This window comes from Amblyomma americanum, chromosome 10 (assembly GCF_052857255.1).
Source record: "Amblyomma americanum isolate KBUSLIRL-KWMA chromosome 10, ASM5285725v1, whole genome shotgun sequence".
Classification (NCBI taxonomy): Eukaryota; Metazoa; Arthropoda; class Arachnida; order Ixodida; family Ixodidae; genus Amblyomma; species Amblyomma americanum.
In genome coordinates, this window is record NC_135506.1 from 16042230 (window position 1) to 16058492 (window position 16263).

The following is a 16263-nucleotide window of genomic DNA, read 5'->3' on the forward strand; positions in this document are numbered from 1 at the left end:
CATTATATCTGATATCAATATATAAGTGGATTGCACTGTAGTCCGGAAATACCAGGCTTCTTCATCGTCTATTTTGCACTATTTGCATGTTTGCATGTTTTATAGTTAAATGCCTCTGCAGCAAACACTTTTACAATGAACTGACTGTGCAACGAAGAACGTGGTAAGGCGTGACCAGATTCGATTCCTACCTCTTGCTTATTTTTCTCAATGCCACGGTATTGAAGGCATACCGGCCAACTCTCCAGATTTTCCTGGGAGTCTCCCGAATTTCGATCGAACTTTCAGATTTTGCGAACACTACCTCATTTTGCCCAAAAATTGTCACTGACTGTGTGTTCGAAACTACTTTCTCTGAAAAAAAGAAAAAAAAAAACTGGCTGGATGATATACGGCAAACTATAATCGCTACCACGTGCTGGTTATCAGCTGAAGCCAGCGCGGCCGCAGCTACGGCTGCTTTTTTTCGCACATTTAAAATTGGAACTATTCCATACTTCGGTGGCAAGCTGCCAGCTTTTATAAAGAGCTGTGCACGTCTCTGAGCAGTTTTTCGAAATAAGTGGTCCAAAAGTTCTGTTTTTCGAACTGAACAGTGTCTATCTGGCACTGACCTCATGGTGCGGGGAGCACCATGTTTTTTAATTTTCTCTTGGTTTAATACGTTTCCGTAAGATTTTATGGCGAGTTTCCGGGGCTTCGGAGCCGATAGCAGTGTACGCATGTATATATTACATGTACGTGCGTCAGTGTGGTGCTCTAGTCTATGTAAGAGGCTGTTTGCCATTTTCCTTGCCATCCTTGGGGTGCATTGCTGGAAAGGAACAGTCAGGTGGAGAGGGTTCAACTCTGAGGGCGTTTGCTTGCTAATCTTTTACTAATCTTGCGAACAGATTAATTTTAGATGCTTGCTGTCATTTCAGCATGTGACATGGTTCTTGAGAGAAAAATAAATGGGCACCATAAACTACTTGGTGATTCAGACTCCAATACTTATGTTGGGGAAGTGCCACCTCATTTAAGAATGCCTTCAGAAAATGTGCTGTGGAAAATTTCTGAAATGAACAAGTCGTTCCTGATGCACACACCCGTTATGTCTTGAATTTTGACACTGGCAAGCTGGCAGATATGTGAAGGTTACTACGGTGAAATGGCCTGTTAAAGTGAAGCGTTGGCCACATTCTAGGTCGCAAACTGGTGGTTTACAAAGAACACACACTGCACAGCTAATGGGATCACCGTTGACACTGATCCTTCCTGTCCTGCTAGCAAGCTTAATTAAGGAATCGATGAATGCTTGCACTACTTGCAGCTCAGCGGCAGCGACTGATGTTTACGGCTCAGTGGGTGAAGAGGTTCTAGTTTGTTAACCAGTGGTCTCTTTGACATCGTTGCCTGCAGCTTGATTGTTCCAACTTTTTTCGCAAGCCATTTGGCTCTAAAAATCTATTGGTAACTGTATAGCTCTTTTGAGCTGTTAAGTTTTGTGTCTCTTATCCTTTCATTTTCTGCTGTTTTTGTTGCAATGGTGAAATTGTCTGTGTTTTCACACCGCTGCGCAGCTTGGACGAAGACATCAAGCTTTTGGGAAAGATACCCGTTCTTCCGGCACTTCTGTCGGCTGAGCCACATCATGAGCAGTCGACCATGATGCTGCTGGACTGGATCAACTCCAAGGTGAGGTGAACTGGGGGACAGATTTTGCTTCATCTTCGCAACCACGCTTTCAATTTGTATGGATTTTTTCGTATGTGATGCGTGTAAGCTGATGTAATGCAGCGTATCCTGCCTGCTTGTGCGAAACTTGGTTTCTTTAGCGCGGCTAAGAATAGCCCGTTATTTTTCTTTCTCATATATGAAACATGTGTTCTGGATCATTTCACTTGTATGCAACTCAAGATGCCGTTCCTAAAACTCCAGCTATGGGAGCGCAGATTACAAGTGGGGTGTTGAACCTCACTGTGGTGTGTATTTTGGATTTACTGTTGCAGGAATCGGTCTCACTTACGTAGTAAGATTGCCCAATGTGTAGTGGATTTCAGCTGGGGGAGCGATTACTTGCCATCACTGCGATCTGCGCCACCTTGGGGGATTCCGTCCTAGTACTTCGGACTAACACCATTCCCACTTATTTCTTGAGTATAATTTGGCCTTGCGCTTTCAACTGCTAGCCCTCCTGGTTAGTTTAGCTGGTGGAACAATTGCTCCATACAGGCCAGGGTATACCATGGTTTGAACCGTGGCCCATGACGAATTTTCTTTAAATGCGGAGTTTCTGGGGAAGCCATGTAGCTTTTCTGCATAGCTGTGCGGCTGCATTCAGGTGGGTGCTAATTAGCGATTCCTCCCTATCTATTGTTGCAGGAGAGCAGAACCAGCTTGAAGGAAATGGCCGACCAGTGCAAGAGCAGCCTGAAGCTGGTTAGTACCTCTTTGTCGTAGTTCAGTACCATGCTTGGTGCTCTAACCAAGGCCTCTTTGAGCATTTAAGTGATGGTTTTCATTGACTCTTTCGTGTAGCTTGAAGAAGGAGGCCTGGCGAAGTGCCGAAGTGAGGTGCAGAGGATTCTTGAGCTGGTGGACAACCAGGACATGCTGGAGATCCGAGGCGTTGAAGAGTGGCTGTACAATTTGGAGGAGCTCATGCACAGAGCACGCAAGCTAGTCCAGGACCAGCAGGAACACATGCAGGTCAGTGGGCTTCTTGATCAACCTGGCGCAGTTGCTCAATGGCTTTGGCGCTTGGCTACTGATCACACGGCCACAGGATAGAATCCCGGTTGCAGCGGCTGTATTTCGAAGGAGGTGAAAGTGCCCACGCATGTGGTATGTGATAGAACCCCAGGTGGTCCAAATTAAACTAACCCTCCACTACGACGTCTCTAATAGCCCCATGTGTCGGTCTGGGATGGTAAACCCGACAGACCACAAACCTCTTTCACGATCTGCGAAATGGACCTTATGCAGAATTGTGCATGCGGCCCTCCCACGTAACACGACAAAAACGTGATGTTGAACTGTCTGCTTTAAAAGTAGCCATAAGGCGATATGATTCTTCCACATTGAGTTTCATACGTCCCTCCAAGAGCCGTAATGCCTGCCCTGTCGCCTCTACAAGACTCCTGGAGAGAGCTGTGCTATCTTGTTTTGGTCAGCCATGATATGCGTGAAAGCACACTTGGGGAATTCGGCATAAATCCTATTTGTTCTGTTTTCACAAAATGCACCTGTCCTTTTGTGCGCCTTTTGTGGAGGTGCAATAAAACTTTAATAATTTGAACTCAGTTAATTTGAAATCATGGATATTTCGAAGAATTTCTGCAATTCCATAATTTCTGGTCTAAATTTTAATAGGTAATTAGAATCAGTGGCCTGCACCAGTCTGGTCAATTCGAAGATCTGGGGTGGTATGCAGGAATGCGAATTCCCTATATTTAGGGGTGTGGGAATATTTCAAATTTTGAATACAAATCGAATGTGTTTGGCATTCGATTTGTACTTGTATTCGAGAAATTGATATTCGAAAATTTTCGAATACTCGCCAGCGATTGCATACTGTGTCAATTTTCATACATTCGACAGTGGCAAAATTACAATACCTGTGCAGATTATCCGATGATTAAGTTTAAAGTCCCAGGAAAACAATACAAATGTCTTGTTCCATTTCTTATCAGTCATTTATTGCGTGGACCGATTGCATCCCAAATTCTGCGAGGGAGTTTTTCCCACATATCACACATGCTGCGAACAAGATGGCTGATGGCCTGCTTCGAACAGTTGCAAAATGAAAGCACGCTTTTTTTTTATCCTTCCGTAATACTATGTTACATTCCTAATGCCCACACCCAAGGCATTTGCGTGGTTTGCGGTGAAATCCCTTGCACTGCAAGCCCGGTGAAGCAACGACCCTTTGGAGCCACAACACATACACACACACACACGAGTAGATTCCCTGTGAGATGAACTGTAAGGGCGACCAGTAAATTTGTTCGTCTTAACAGAAGTGCCTCTAAAAAAAGATATGTACGCACACTGTGCATGTCCAAATGTGTGTTACATGAAAACTGAATAAATTGACCTTGTATTGGGAAGATAATTGCAAATGGAACATGCATGGCATGATGCATGAAGTGAGCTGAACGGTGAGAGCATAAACAAATCCACATTGTCCTACTTAAAAACAGCATTGGTCCAGTTTTCTTCTTTACCGTCTCTTTTTTGCTCTCTGTCCCGTGGCGACTCCCATTTGTTTTTTTTTTTTTTTGTTTGTTTTTGCTGCTTGCTGCGACCTTGCAATTGCTTGCGGTTGTGGGACCACTTGCCATGTGTGGATAATCACTTCCTGCAGTGATTTGTCATGGCTATAGCTTGCATACAACGTATGAGTTCACTATAAGCTGGCTGAAATACTGTTGGGGACAAAAGTCTCCAAGACGCACAAAGATGGATCGTGGTGCTTAGTTGTCATGGTTTTTAGCAATGACCTCATATGGCTACTGCACATATAATAGCATGCAGTGCAACTTTCGTCTCTACAAGTGTGTTCTCAAGCCCCTGGCTAATAAGAGTTATAGACTTCGGCTGTGGTTGCCATGTCTTGGAGACTTTTGTCTCTGATAATACATGTGTGCAGTGCACAACTCTTTCAAGCCTACTGGCCGATGTAGTGCCTTTGCTCTTGCCGACATGCTAACTGCATGGCGTTTCCCCATCTCTGCGTCTCACATTTCCTCGTGGGGCTGCTTCTGCAGGCGTTTGTGCAGAACCAGTCAAGCTTCTCCCGCCTCAAGGACCCGAGTGTGCTGCCCGACCTGAGCGAGAGCCATGTGAAGCAGCTCAAGATCATGTTACAGAACCACGAGGGGCTGCGGGACATTCGGCGCCGTTGCGTCTCTGCCAAGGACGAGCTGTCCAAGAACCTCAAGGACAGGCTGCGGTGAGGAGGTCTCCAGAAATGGCAGCTGTAGAAAGAATCTGAAGTGTCCACCACATAGGCAGAAGAGCTCTAGCTCTCATGTTGTGGGTTATGGGAAGACATTTGTAAGACATTTGGCTGGTGGACGGACCACACATTTGTTGTTCTTTTCAAACAGTGGGGCTACTCGTGCGCACCTGCTTAGCTTCTTCATTGCTGCACTGATGATGACAGTCTGCGTAGATCATGGACACAAGTTTACAGGTGGAGCAGTGCAGAATTGGCTTTTGTTTTTTGGCTGTGCTATTTGTTTGATAAATTTTTACAAAAACACTGCTCAACACATCCTTAAATCGTACCATGACGTACTCTATTACTGGCTGTGACTGCACTAGCAAGGAAAGAAAATGGCTGCCACTACACCAGTGCTGCTCTTTTTGACCACTGTGGTAAGAGACGCAATGCAACAGAGCATGCAGATGATAGCGGAACGGACGAAGGCACAGTCAAGGACGTTTGGGAGGCATGACCTGCCATGCAGCTGAGCGACTGTTTCAATCTTGCTATGAGGCAGATGATATGATGATGAATCAGTGGAGCACCTCGCTTATCTTCGTATCAACTTTATCTGAGAATCTTGCTAGGAGCTCTGGAAAACTTCAAAATGAGGGGGCGCACAAAACCTTTGCACAGTAACGTTGGTAGCAACTGCCACAGTTTGTTAGGGCTTAAAAGGAGGCCAGAACTTTATACAGTACCATCATCGGCATCATTCTCTCTTCTTGTCTTCTGCGTTTATAGCTGGCTTTGCACCACGCTGAGCCTGTGGAGAAAAAAAATGAATTTTCGCAGACTCCTACTCTGCACCTTTTGAAAGCCGTTGGGGTTCCCATATGCTCCATCTCGTACATCGTGTGCCATGCTGTCAAAGCTAGTGCTGTTTGCACTGCCTGCATCCATGACCAAAAAGTAGTGCGTTACTTGTGGTGAGCGAAAAGCAGTAACTACTCGACACATTTGTCATGAGCTTGATTAAATGCATTGTTATTGCTGACAATACGCTGTCACTTTCTCGTGCCTTGGACAGCTCTGTCACGGAACAAGCACGGAGTAACACTACAGTTAAAACTCGATTTAACGAAGATGAGGGGAGCCGTGAATTATTTCGTTAAATCGAGAACTTCGTTAAATTGAATGAGGCAATTCTTGGGCACATAATTCAGTACATTCGATTACAGTAAAACCTCGTTAAAACGTACCCGCTTAAACAGTACTTTCGTTTTAAAAGTAGTAAAGTCAAGTCCCCGACTGAGCACCCATTGAACATAATGCGGGGACTTGAGCACCCATTGAACATAATGCATTTTGCATCCGCATAAACCGTACCAGCTTATCGCGGTCGTATCGGTTAGCACGTACCATCTTCACTTTTCGTCGCACTCACGCGTGACGAATTCACGCCGGTAGCACCGACCCAAAGGACGGTTCGGCTAGTGGCGCAACAATCTTCCCTAAATACCGCCGACAATCTTCCCTAAATACCGCCACACAGCTAATGACAAATTGGCGCCAAAGTTGGTAATCATACAACTAGCACAATCTTTGGGGGTCCGTATGGTCATCGTCATGACCCCCCGTGCTACTTTCGAGTGGGTAGCGCCAACACCACGACCGGCGCCGCTAGCGCGTATGAAAAGAAACAACAAAAATTCTTACTCGACAAGAAAGGCCCGAGGGGACTACGGGACTACAAATTTATTTTCCGCCAAAGAAGTCGGTGATCTTTGCCTGCGTGCGCTTTGTGAGCAACGGCCGCACCGATTTCTCATAGGTCTGAAGTGCGTCCAGCGCGTCTTCCGTCCCCTCGTGTGCGCCGGCAAAATGTCGCAGCAGATCGAGAGCATCCATCACCTGACCTGGTGTCGGCACGGGAGCTTCGGCACCTGCAGGGTCGTCGGCAGCGTCTTCAGCCGTCACTCCCTCCACGCTTCCTACAAGCCGCAACATATCGGCATCAGTCAAAACTTCCGTTGTGACTGCGTTTGCGTCGGCGTTCACGTAGTCTGAGAAACTTATGCCTGTGGGCACTTCATCCACTGAGCGAAGGTGTTCCCAGGCATCTTCATCCTCGTGCACGGCGCTCGCGCAGTCCGGGCCAGCTTCGGCAGTTTCAGGGCCTAGTGTACCGAAACCGGCAGTCCTTGCTCGCACACACCACGTCCGCGTTCACGATAGCAAGGCTAGACTGATGGAGGCCTAACAAGCTGAGCTTGACAAAGAAGTGCGTTCAAAGGCACGGGGAAATCCGCACAAGAGCGAACACAGAGCACAACACACAAACACACACACAAAAAAACGCGAACTGCAACCGCGCCATCTATGAAATGTGGCACGAAACTTTTTTACTGCTGGCGCCATCTCGTGAGCTCGACTCAAAATTAAAACTCGTTTTGTGCCGCGCAGTTTGAAAAAAGCGACGGGATGAAGATGCTCCGCGCTGTTACCGCTGACTCGCAATCAATAAATTTTGGGGTGCTGTCTACAAAATAGACCAAAAATTAACACTTTTTCACCTTTATTTCTCGAAAAAAGGTTCGTTAAATCGGGACAGATCACGGAATCGGTTTCGTTATTTCGGGTTAGTCAAAGCATTGAACCCTATGGGCGTCTGAGGGGGAATTAGGATACCTTCGTTAAATCGAGATTTTCGTTAAATCGGGTTTCGTTAAATCGAGTTTTGACTGTACTTCCATACCTTTCACAGCATTGCACCTGATGTATGAAACGGAGTATAGGCTAGAAAGATTGACAAACCTCTTCTCATGACATCTGCCTTGTGAACCTTGTTAGCATTCCTGCCCAGGTTAAGCAGTGAGAACATCAATCTTATTATCCTATACTGATTTCATTACCGATTACATTTTTTTTTATTCAGGTGGCTGCTCAGGTGTTCGACGTGGATTAATACCATTCACATTGCCCTTTCCCGTGTGCATGACGCAGGTGGATAATCTATGTGGAGAAGGCCATCTCCGAGGTACAGCTCCACCACGTGTTTTGCTTGGAGTCCACCCGACGGCTGCGCAGGCAGCTCGAGATATGTCGCCAAATCCATGTGGCCCCGCACACATACCTTCGCGCCGTTGCCGAAGTCATCAGGCGCCGCCACTTCTCCTGCCAGTTCCTGCAGGCAAGCAGCGTTACGTCTCCTTATTTCCCTTCCTGCATCTCCGGAATATATCTGGGAGGTTTAGAACAGTGGACACCCGCTTTTGTTCCTGGTCTGCTCTGACATAATGCGCATGCACACGGCTTGACTGTGCACGGTGACTGCGTGTTAACATGTTCGGTTGCTTCAGGCACATTCTCATCGTACCGGCGCCGACAATGTGTGCTAACTCCATGCCGGCCACTGGGCCTTCCGAACAGATTCCTGCCCTCTCGGCCAGCTTGATGCTTTGCGAATTCTTGACAGTGGCGTGTCGGAGCGGCATCGCCAACTCTAAGTGTCTAACCGTAGCCAGCGCTCGCCCGTGCTCCGAGAACTTCGGAGTATAAACAGGCCTTTGCCTGGAGGGAAAACTGGCACTGCAGTCAAATGTGAACCTTGGGAACACTAGCGAACGTAAACTTCATGGTGCAGTAGAATCTCGGTGATACGAACCTGGTTGATACGAATTTCCCAATGATACAAATTCACGAAATTCCACGGCCAAAGTGCTTTGTGTACGATGTGCGGAATTTCGGATGCTCCGAACTCTCTCCCTCGCCTCTACGGATGATACGAACGTGCGAGCCGCAACCGCACCCTCGTGTAATAAGCGCTGCCTGCTTATTGCCAAAGTCGCGATCGCTAATCGCGCAGTATGCACCCCGAGTTGCGAACTGTGGCCGCACAGCAGCGAATAAAACTCGTCAGCTTAAACACATCTACGTGAATGCATTTTTCATTCTTCTGCTTACGAATTTTCTTTGTTTGAATGACACAAAATTTTGGATGATACGATTCGCGACCCCGTGAAATTCGTATCACCGAGAGGCTACTGTATTTTTATTTGGCTAGTAATTGGATAACAAGGTAGGTTCGAATGCAGAAATATGTCTTTTTCTTGAAGCAAACCTCCAAAATGTAGCCTTCAGTCATTCGAATGTCTTTGAGGTTTTGTGGCTACAGGAGTAATGCAGTTAAACCTGGGTGTAACGAAATTGAAAAAAGTCCGGGATTTTTCATTACATCCAAGTTTTCGTTTTGTGCAGTTTTTGTGAGAAGACTCGAGAAAGGACAATGCAGAGGAGAAGCCAAAATGAGAAATAAGCGTGGGTGAAATCACCTAGAAAATGTTTAGAGAAAACCCCATTACTCGAAGCCATAAATGCTGAGAAACATTTCAAGATCATGCTGATAGTGCAACTGCGGCAGCAACCGCCACCACCTCCGCCACGGCTCGCGTAACACTGCTACGAGTGAGGTGGAGAGAGTGGTGAAGGCGAGGGCACTGCAGTCGAGATAGAGGAGAGTGCATGCAGTCATGCTGTTGCCGTAGACCAGCCGTGAAGGCACATGCTTCTTCCTGCATGTTTCCTCTCTCAGTCTGCCCACCGCTGTTGTCTCGTGAAACGGACTCATTGCCTTGCTTCGCCGGCGCACTCTGCTGTCGCCGCTCGTGACATGCGAGTTATTGGCACCGGAATCACGAGAGCAACCACGCAACGGTGATGGGCACGCACTGCTTGCACCGTTTCCTTTTTGCTTTTTTGCTATGCCCTATTATTTTTCGCTGCTTTTGAGCATGAACTGATGTAGGAATGCCACGTGGTATGACGTTACAAATGCGAAAGCAGCGGGGAAGCGCCAACGCCGCTGGAGCACGGTGCACCGTGTCAACTGCGATCACTAGTTGCGATCGCAGACGTTCCTCTCATGTCAGTTTTCGTGCTTTGTCATCATTAAACTTCTCTGCCAAATTTTATAACTCGGCACAAGCTAACAGGAGGCAAAATGCATTCATTGTGCAAGGAAGTACGGAATGAATGGACTGCAGCGCAGTTGTGATTCTGCATCCAAAGCCATGTTTTTGGCCTTACACTAGTCAAACCAAATGCAAAATTCACTTCCTTGCATTCCCGGAGTGGACGAAGCGCTTTTTAAGAATTTGTGAAGTCATTGCTGCCTTTTTTACCTCTAGGTGATTTTGAGGAACTCTATACAGGTCGGAGTTTGTGTGATCTTTGAGAATTTCTGCATAAGAATGACTTCCTTGAGCACCATTCTTAAGGAAATCAAAGCACAGTGATTAGATTGCTTCCTAAATCCTGACATCTGATGTTTGTTGCATTGCAGTAAAACGAGTAACAACAAGAGGCGTATTATTCGGCTTGACCTATGACGTTCCTGGGCGGCCCAAGAAATTGACCTGTTTGAACATCTTTTGCATTTTGACAATGTTTCAGCATCTCGCAACGAAATGAAACACAAGTCATTTTCAACACTTCCAACTATGTTCTCGTGGATTGTGCCTAACGTTCTGCTTTTCTTTTTTCTTTTTCTTTTTTTTCTCCAACGTATACAGTGGGCAGGCACCCTGTCGTCACAGTGCCAGCAGCTTCACCAGAATGAAGTCCAGGCCCGGAGGGACTTCAACAGCCAGTTCTCCAAGCACTTCCTGCATGCCCTGTTCCCTGGGATGGATGATCTCCCACCACCATTTGCAGTTAGGCGGCAATGCAAACTTTATTTAGGGGGAAAGAGGGTCTGCAAAAAAAAAGTTATTATTAATGAAGTCACAAGTATGATCTCCAGCCGCCGAGGTGGCTCAGTGGTTATGGCGCTCGGCTGCTGACCCAAAAGACGCGGGTTCGATCCCGGCCGCGGCAGCTGAATTTCGATGAAGGCGAAATTCTAGAGGCCCGTGTACTGTGCGGTGTCAGTGCATGTTAAAGAACCCCAGGTGGTTGAAATTTCCGGAGCCTTTCACTACGGCATCCCTCATAGCCTGAGTCGCTTTGGGACGTTAAACCCCCATAAACCATAAACCAAACCAGTATGATCTCTTGATCTTTTGTGAGAGCATCCGGCTCGCATTCGGGAGGTGCTGGGTTCGATCCCTAGTGCTGCCGGGTACCTACCAGTTTTCTAATGGGTACAAGATTTCCCCCGGCCTGGGGTTTGGCTTTTTTGGAGTGAAATGCTTGGGAAAAGCGGCCTGTACCAAGCCATAGCTTGAGTGTTCGGGTCCGCCAGATGGAGAGAAAATAAATAAAACGTTATCATGTTGCTCGCCTGTGGTGTAAAAGCAAGACTAGCCAGCGTGAGGCTTCCACCGGCATCCCGGCTGATGGCGAATTGTTGTGCACCGCTTGCCCATCGTCGCTAGACGTAACGTGCTTCACGGCAATACGCGGTGGCCTCCCCTGTGTAGTCCGCCATCCCCATCGTCATCGACACTTGTCAAGCCGATGGGCCGACGAAAGGCATAGCCAGATTCACATTTCATATTGTGTTAATTCTTCCCCACGCCATTGGCCACGTTTTCTTCAGCCACCACTGTTGAGCCTAGTGTCAGGTGCTGTTTCGTGTACTGCACCCCAGTTTGCACTGTTTGCCTGCTTTGTTTTGGTGTAATGAATGTGACTCGGCGGCAGTGTTTCACAGCGAAAGAGAAGCTAAAGATTAGAGCCACTGCAGAAGAAATCGGCAACAGAGCTGCTGCGAGACAGAATGACGTCGACGAGTCGTGCATTCATTATTGGAGAAAGAAAAAGAGTCCTGAAACAACGAACTGGGACAGGCGAGCGTTTTGTGGTCCGAAGACTGGCGTGTACCCCCACCTTGAGACGCAGCGTGCCAAGTTCACTGAAGAGCAGAGAAGTTGTGGTCGCTGTGTTTCTGCTGAGATGGCACAAATGGATGCCCTGAAGTTGGCCCGGGAGATGAACATTCTACACGAGTTTCGTGCAAGCCGTGGATGGCTTCAGCATGGCAGTGAACAACCATGTGCCAGCAGCTTCTGATGCCTACGAGGAAAAATTGAACTTTCAACGATATGTCATCGCACTTCGGAAGGAGCACAGCTATTTGCTGTGTCAGGTGGGAAATGCTGATCAGACGCCTGTGTACTTTAAGATGCCAGTGGACATACCATGGAAAAAAAGGGTTCCAAATCGGTCAGCGTGCTGACCGGCGGAAATGCCAAGCTGCGCTGCAGTCATGTTATGTGCTTTGGCTGACGGCACGAAACTGCGCCCGTATGTGATTTTCAAACGCAAGCCGCTACCTAGCACACCACTGCCCCCAGGAATTGTTGTGCGTGCAGAAGAAAATTCCTGGATGAATAGTGCCCTAGTCGGTGACTGGCTTCGAGTAATCTGGTAATGAAGACCAGGTGCCTTGCTGGCACGCCAGTTTGCTGGCACGCTGGCACGCCACTGGATTTCTTCCGAGGCCACTGCACTGATGCGGTGAAAGCTCGCCTCACCAAGACTGGCCCCAACCTCATTATAATACCTGGCCGCATGACGTCCATGCTACAGCCCCTCGACGTGTGCCTGAACAAGCCGTTCAAGGCACGCGTGAAGTGGCTGTATACCCAGTGGCTGGCCGACGGCCTTTACGCCCTCACACCGACGAGATGCATGCGAAGGCCTGATATTCCATTGCTGCACCAGTGGATCGTGGATGTGTGGAAAGCGATACCGGCTGACTTGGTGCGTAAAAGCTTTAAAAAATGTGCCATCAGTAACAGCTTGCATGGTTCCACGGACGACTATGTCTTTGAGAGTGACGATGAAGCCTCGGAGCAGTGAGAGCGGCGACGATTGAAAATCGGATAACCAGTGACGTGGTGGTGGTCGTTTGACTAAATGTTGTGAAAACGAAATGGTCACTGAGTGTGCAGTTGTATCTTTCTAGCACTCATTTTTTCTTTTTTTCACGTAAACGTGCGGGTTATATGCGAGGTTTTTTTTTTTTCCTGGAGTTCGAAGTTAGGGGTGCGGGTTATAAGCGAGTAAATACGGTAAGTGAATAAGGACTTGTTTTACATGAAATTAAATGGCATATTTAGAATCAGCAGGCAAAATTGCATGTTCCCTGAAGAATGCATAATTGTGACTTCATTAATAAAATTTTTTTTCAACGACCAGGGTAAGGAGTCGCCAAGATTCCTTTGACAGGTTAAGCCATGTGTTAAGGGGCTGTTGAAAATGTGCAACAATGGATGCTATTGTAAAGTGCAAGTTATAAAAACGGCAGTTGGCTACAATGGCCCGTGGCCTTGTATTACTCCACTAACCAGTCAACATTTTCAGTCTTTGGCAGGAAACGAAACCAAGCAACGGCTGAAAATGAAATCAACTTATTATTGTTTCACTCACAGACTGTTATGCAATTAAACACGCACCGTAGAATGCCTCTCGGCTGCAGTGGTGAATTATTGAGCTCAGATTTCGCACAGAAGTGGCGTCTGGTCGGCAGACTTGTTTTATGCTACATTTATTTGGGGTACCTAACTTGAATGCACATTTAAGTTCTATCGAGCTAGGAGCATTGCATGACACGGCAGCATTCCGTTTGCTTCGTATAACACTTGGGGGAAGGCGTGTAAGTGCCCTGCCTTTTCCTTGCAGACCCGGAATCCCAGGTCGTTTGACGACAACCTGCCACCTCTGTCCCCCGAAGACCTGGAAGTTCTTCGGAATGCACTGCCGGAAATGTCGGAACTGCTCCGCACACCAGAGCCATTCATGCTGCCGGCTATCTTGCCGCAGTGCCCGGGCAGCGCGCAACATTGTAGCGGCCGGTCGTCTCGGGTGGAAGCCGAGGCATCGTCCTGTATGCAGCAGTCATCTTGCAGTGAGCAGCAGCAGCAGCAACAGCAGCCGCCTTCAGAAACTACTGAGTGCCAAGCAGAGGGGCCCGTGCAAACAACTGAGGTCTGCATTGTCTCGCCAGTCATTTAGGAAATTAGCGTGCAGTGCAAAAAAGCTTTTGTTATCTAACTTGCTAGTGTCTAGAATCCTTGATTTGTGCAGTACTAGTGCACGAAAGTTCCAGTGCTTAAATTTGCTTTAATTGACGATAACATAGCGAGCTATGGAAAGGTTAATGACAGGTGTAGCATTAAGAGGTAAGAAGAGAGCAGAGTGGGTCAGGCAGCAAATGCGATTTAATGGCATCTTAGTTGAAATAAAGGAGCAAAACTTATCTTGGCCAGGGCATGCTATGCAAAGGCAAGATAACCGATGGTCGTTAGGGGTAACGGACTGGATTCCAAGAGAAGGTGAGCCTAGAAGTTGCCAGTACTAGAGGTACTAAAGGTGAGCAAATATCAAATTTTTGGTTGCGTATCGAATTGCAAATTTTCAGCTATTTTCAAACTAAAGACAAATCCTTTTCTGCGAAACATAGTTATGAAAAGAAAACGAGGTATTGCAAACAAGCTTTGTTTTAAACTATTATCTACATTCTTTACTATACCTGCATGAGCAGCTAGGCATTAAATGAGGAGGAATCATGTAGCAGTAATAGTAATAAACTGTCTTTTGTAGACTACAGTCACCAACCGATTTTTTTGGACGCTGCGGGACTAGGAAAACGGTTGAATAATTGAACAGTCCAAAAAAATTCATGACCTTCAGAAAATTGAGTTTCATGCCAAAACCGCCTTTAAAAATCGTGAAATATTCTGCTCCCTATGTTCCACTTGCAAGCCATAATGTTAGACTGCATCTGAGTCGGTAGTTATGTTTTCGTCATGTATGCGCCACCTCTTGTCACAATACCAGACAATGAGACGCAGCCGCAGGTCATGCCACGAATGAATTCACACGCCGTGTGAGGCAAGTTCAGTCGGTTTCTGTGGGCCACGATGCTCGTGAAGACGCAAGGAGAGACATGAGCGGAAGCAGGCGCCTCCCAATGCACCCCCCATTCTCCGCATATGTTGCCCCGCACTGCAGGTGGCGTCGTCCAACCAAGCCGCAGCGAACGCTGCAGCTTTCAACATGATTGTGCGCTCTTCGTAAGTCATCTCAATGAGCAAATATCAAGCCTAAGCCAATCTGTCCGACTGCATCCGTCAGCCTCCGCTGATTTCGTTTTAGTCCAAGATGGCGTTTTTCACGTCTGTGGACAACCAGTTGGTCGTGACTAGTTGTGACTAACGTTTTTAGATTACTTCAATTTGCAAGCTCCCCCTGAGTCGCGTGTGAGGAAGTGGCACCTTTCCATTTCCATTGACAGAATGACAATAGAGCGGAGCTCTATCGTGATCTTGAGGGCCTTCGAGCAGCCGCTGCATGCTATCTCAGATGCGGAGCGCTCACAGCAATGCACAGGGAAATAAAATCGTTGCAGTACCATCTCTTAGAAATATGAAACTTCAAAATTTAGAACTTATTTTGCTGATAAAGAAGACAGCACGGGTGACAAAACACTGCCGCAAGCATCATACCATTCTTGCCAGCAATACAAAAACGGCCAACACCAGCCTCCACAAGAATGCAGGAATGCTATACAGCTTGTCGGAAGCAATAAAATTAATTTCAAGAGTGATTAATATTACTGTAGTGAATAAACATTTCGTTTTTAACCTTTTTAGGTTAAACTTGTAGGCTGATTGGTACCTAGCTTGCCTACAAAATTACTGGCAGCTACAGTGGTGCCACAACACTGTGGTGTGAGGTGATAGAATCTCTCAATGGTGATCGAGTTTGTCGTTTAGCAGCGGCACAACTCCTTTGAGTTCAATAGTGATAGAGAATCTTGAGGGCTGTCAACTCAATAGGTTTTGAATGTGCCTATGTCATGGGTATTAACATTGGTTCTGCAGTTTGCAGCTTACAAGCATTCTAAGCACTGCTAGGTTGTTTAATGTGTTCTAGGTTCTTAAAGAGGAGGTACATATTTAATTTGAACTGTGAACACCAAGCCAGAAAACCGAATATACAGTGCGGGAATATCAGTGTCAGTGCACCGACTGCTCGTGTGTTCCGATTTGTGGGCAAGACTTGAGTACAGAAGTTTTTTTTTAGACAAAGCCATCTTTCTCTTTTCTTTTTTGTTTTCTTCAGAGTACTGCTGAAAAAGACTGCCCCGACGGTGCCAGCGCTGAAGACCATGAGCGCACCCCAAAGTTGGCTACGTCGGATGATGAATTTGAAGAAGTCACTGATGACCCGTCATCTCCAGTCGGCCTCAAAGCGGTCACCGGCGACATCATCTTGGGCTTGGCGGCTCCCCAAGACACTGTCCTCTGCTCTCCAGACTCCCTGGTATGGAGCCATTGTCAGCTTTCAATTGCCCTGGGTCAGGGGTTTTCAAATCTGATTCTGCAGAATCGTTCGGTTCC

General features: G+C 47.0%; 1 protein-coding gene across 2 annotated transcripts in view; it reads left to right on the forward strand.

Annotated features, from left to right (window-relative positions):
- The window catches only part of Atg17 (autophagy-related 17), a 50390-nt gene that overhangs the window by 8414 nt on the left and 25713 nt on the right, over positions 1–16263 (forward strand). For both annotated transcript variants that reach the window (XM_077640339.1, XM_077640340.1), the window contains exons 7-14: positions 1563–1677; positions 2365–2421; positions 2521–2691; positions 4752–4936; positions 7919–8105; positions 10486–10626; positions 13541–13846; positions 15986–16186. In XM_077640339.1, coding sequence (XP_077496465.1) covers positions 1563–1677; positions 2365–2421; positions 2521–2691; positions 4752–4936; positions 7919–8105; positions 10486–10626; positions 13541–13846; positions 15986–16186 — 1363 coding nt within the window. The remainder of the gene's footprint in view (positions 1–1562; positions 1678–2364; positions 2422–2520; positions 2692–4751; positions 4937–7918; positions 8106–10485; positions 10627–13540; positions 13847–15985; positions 16187–16263) is intronic.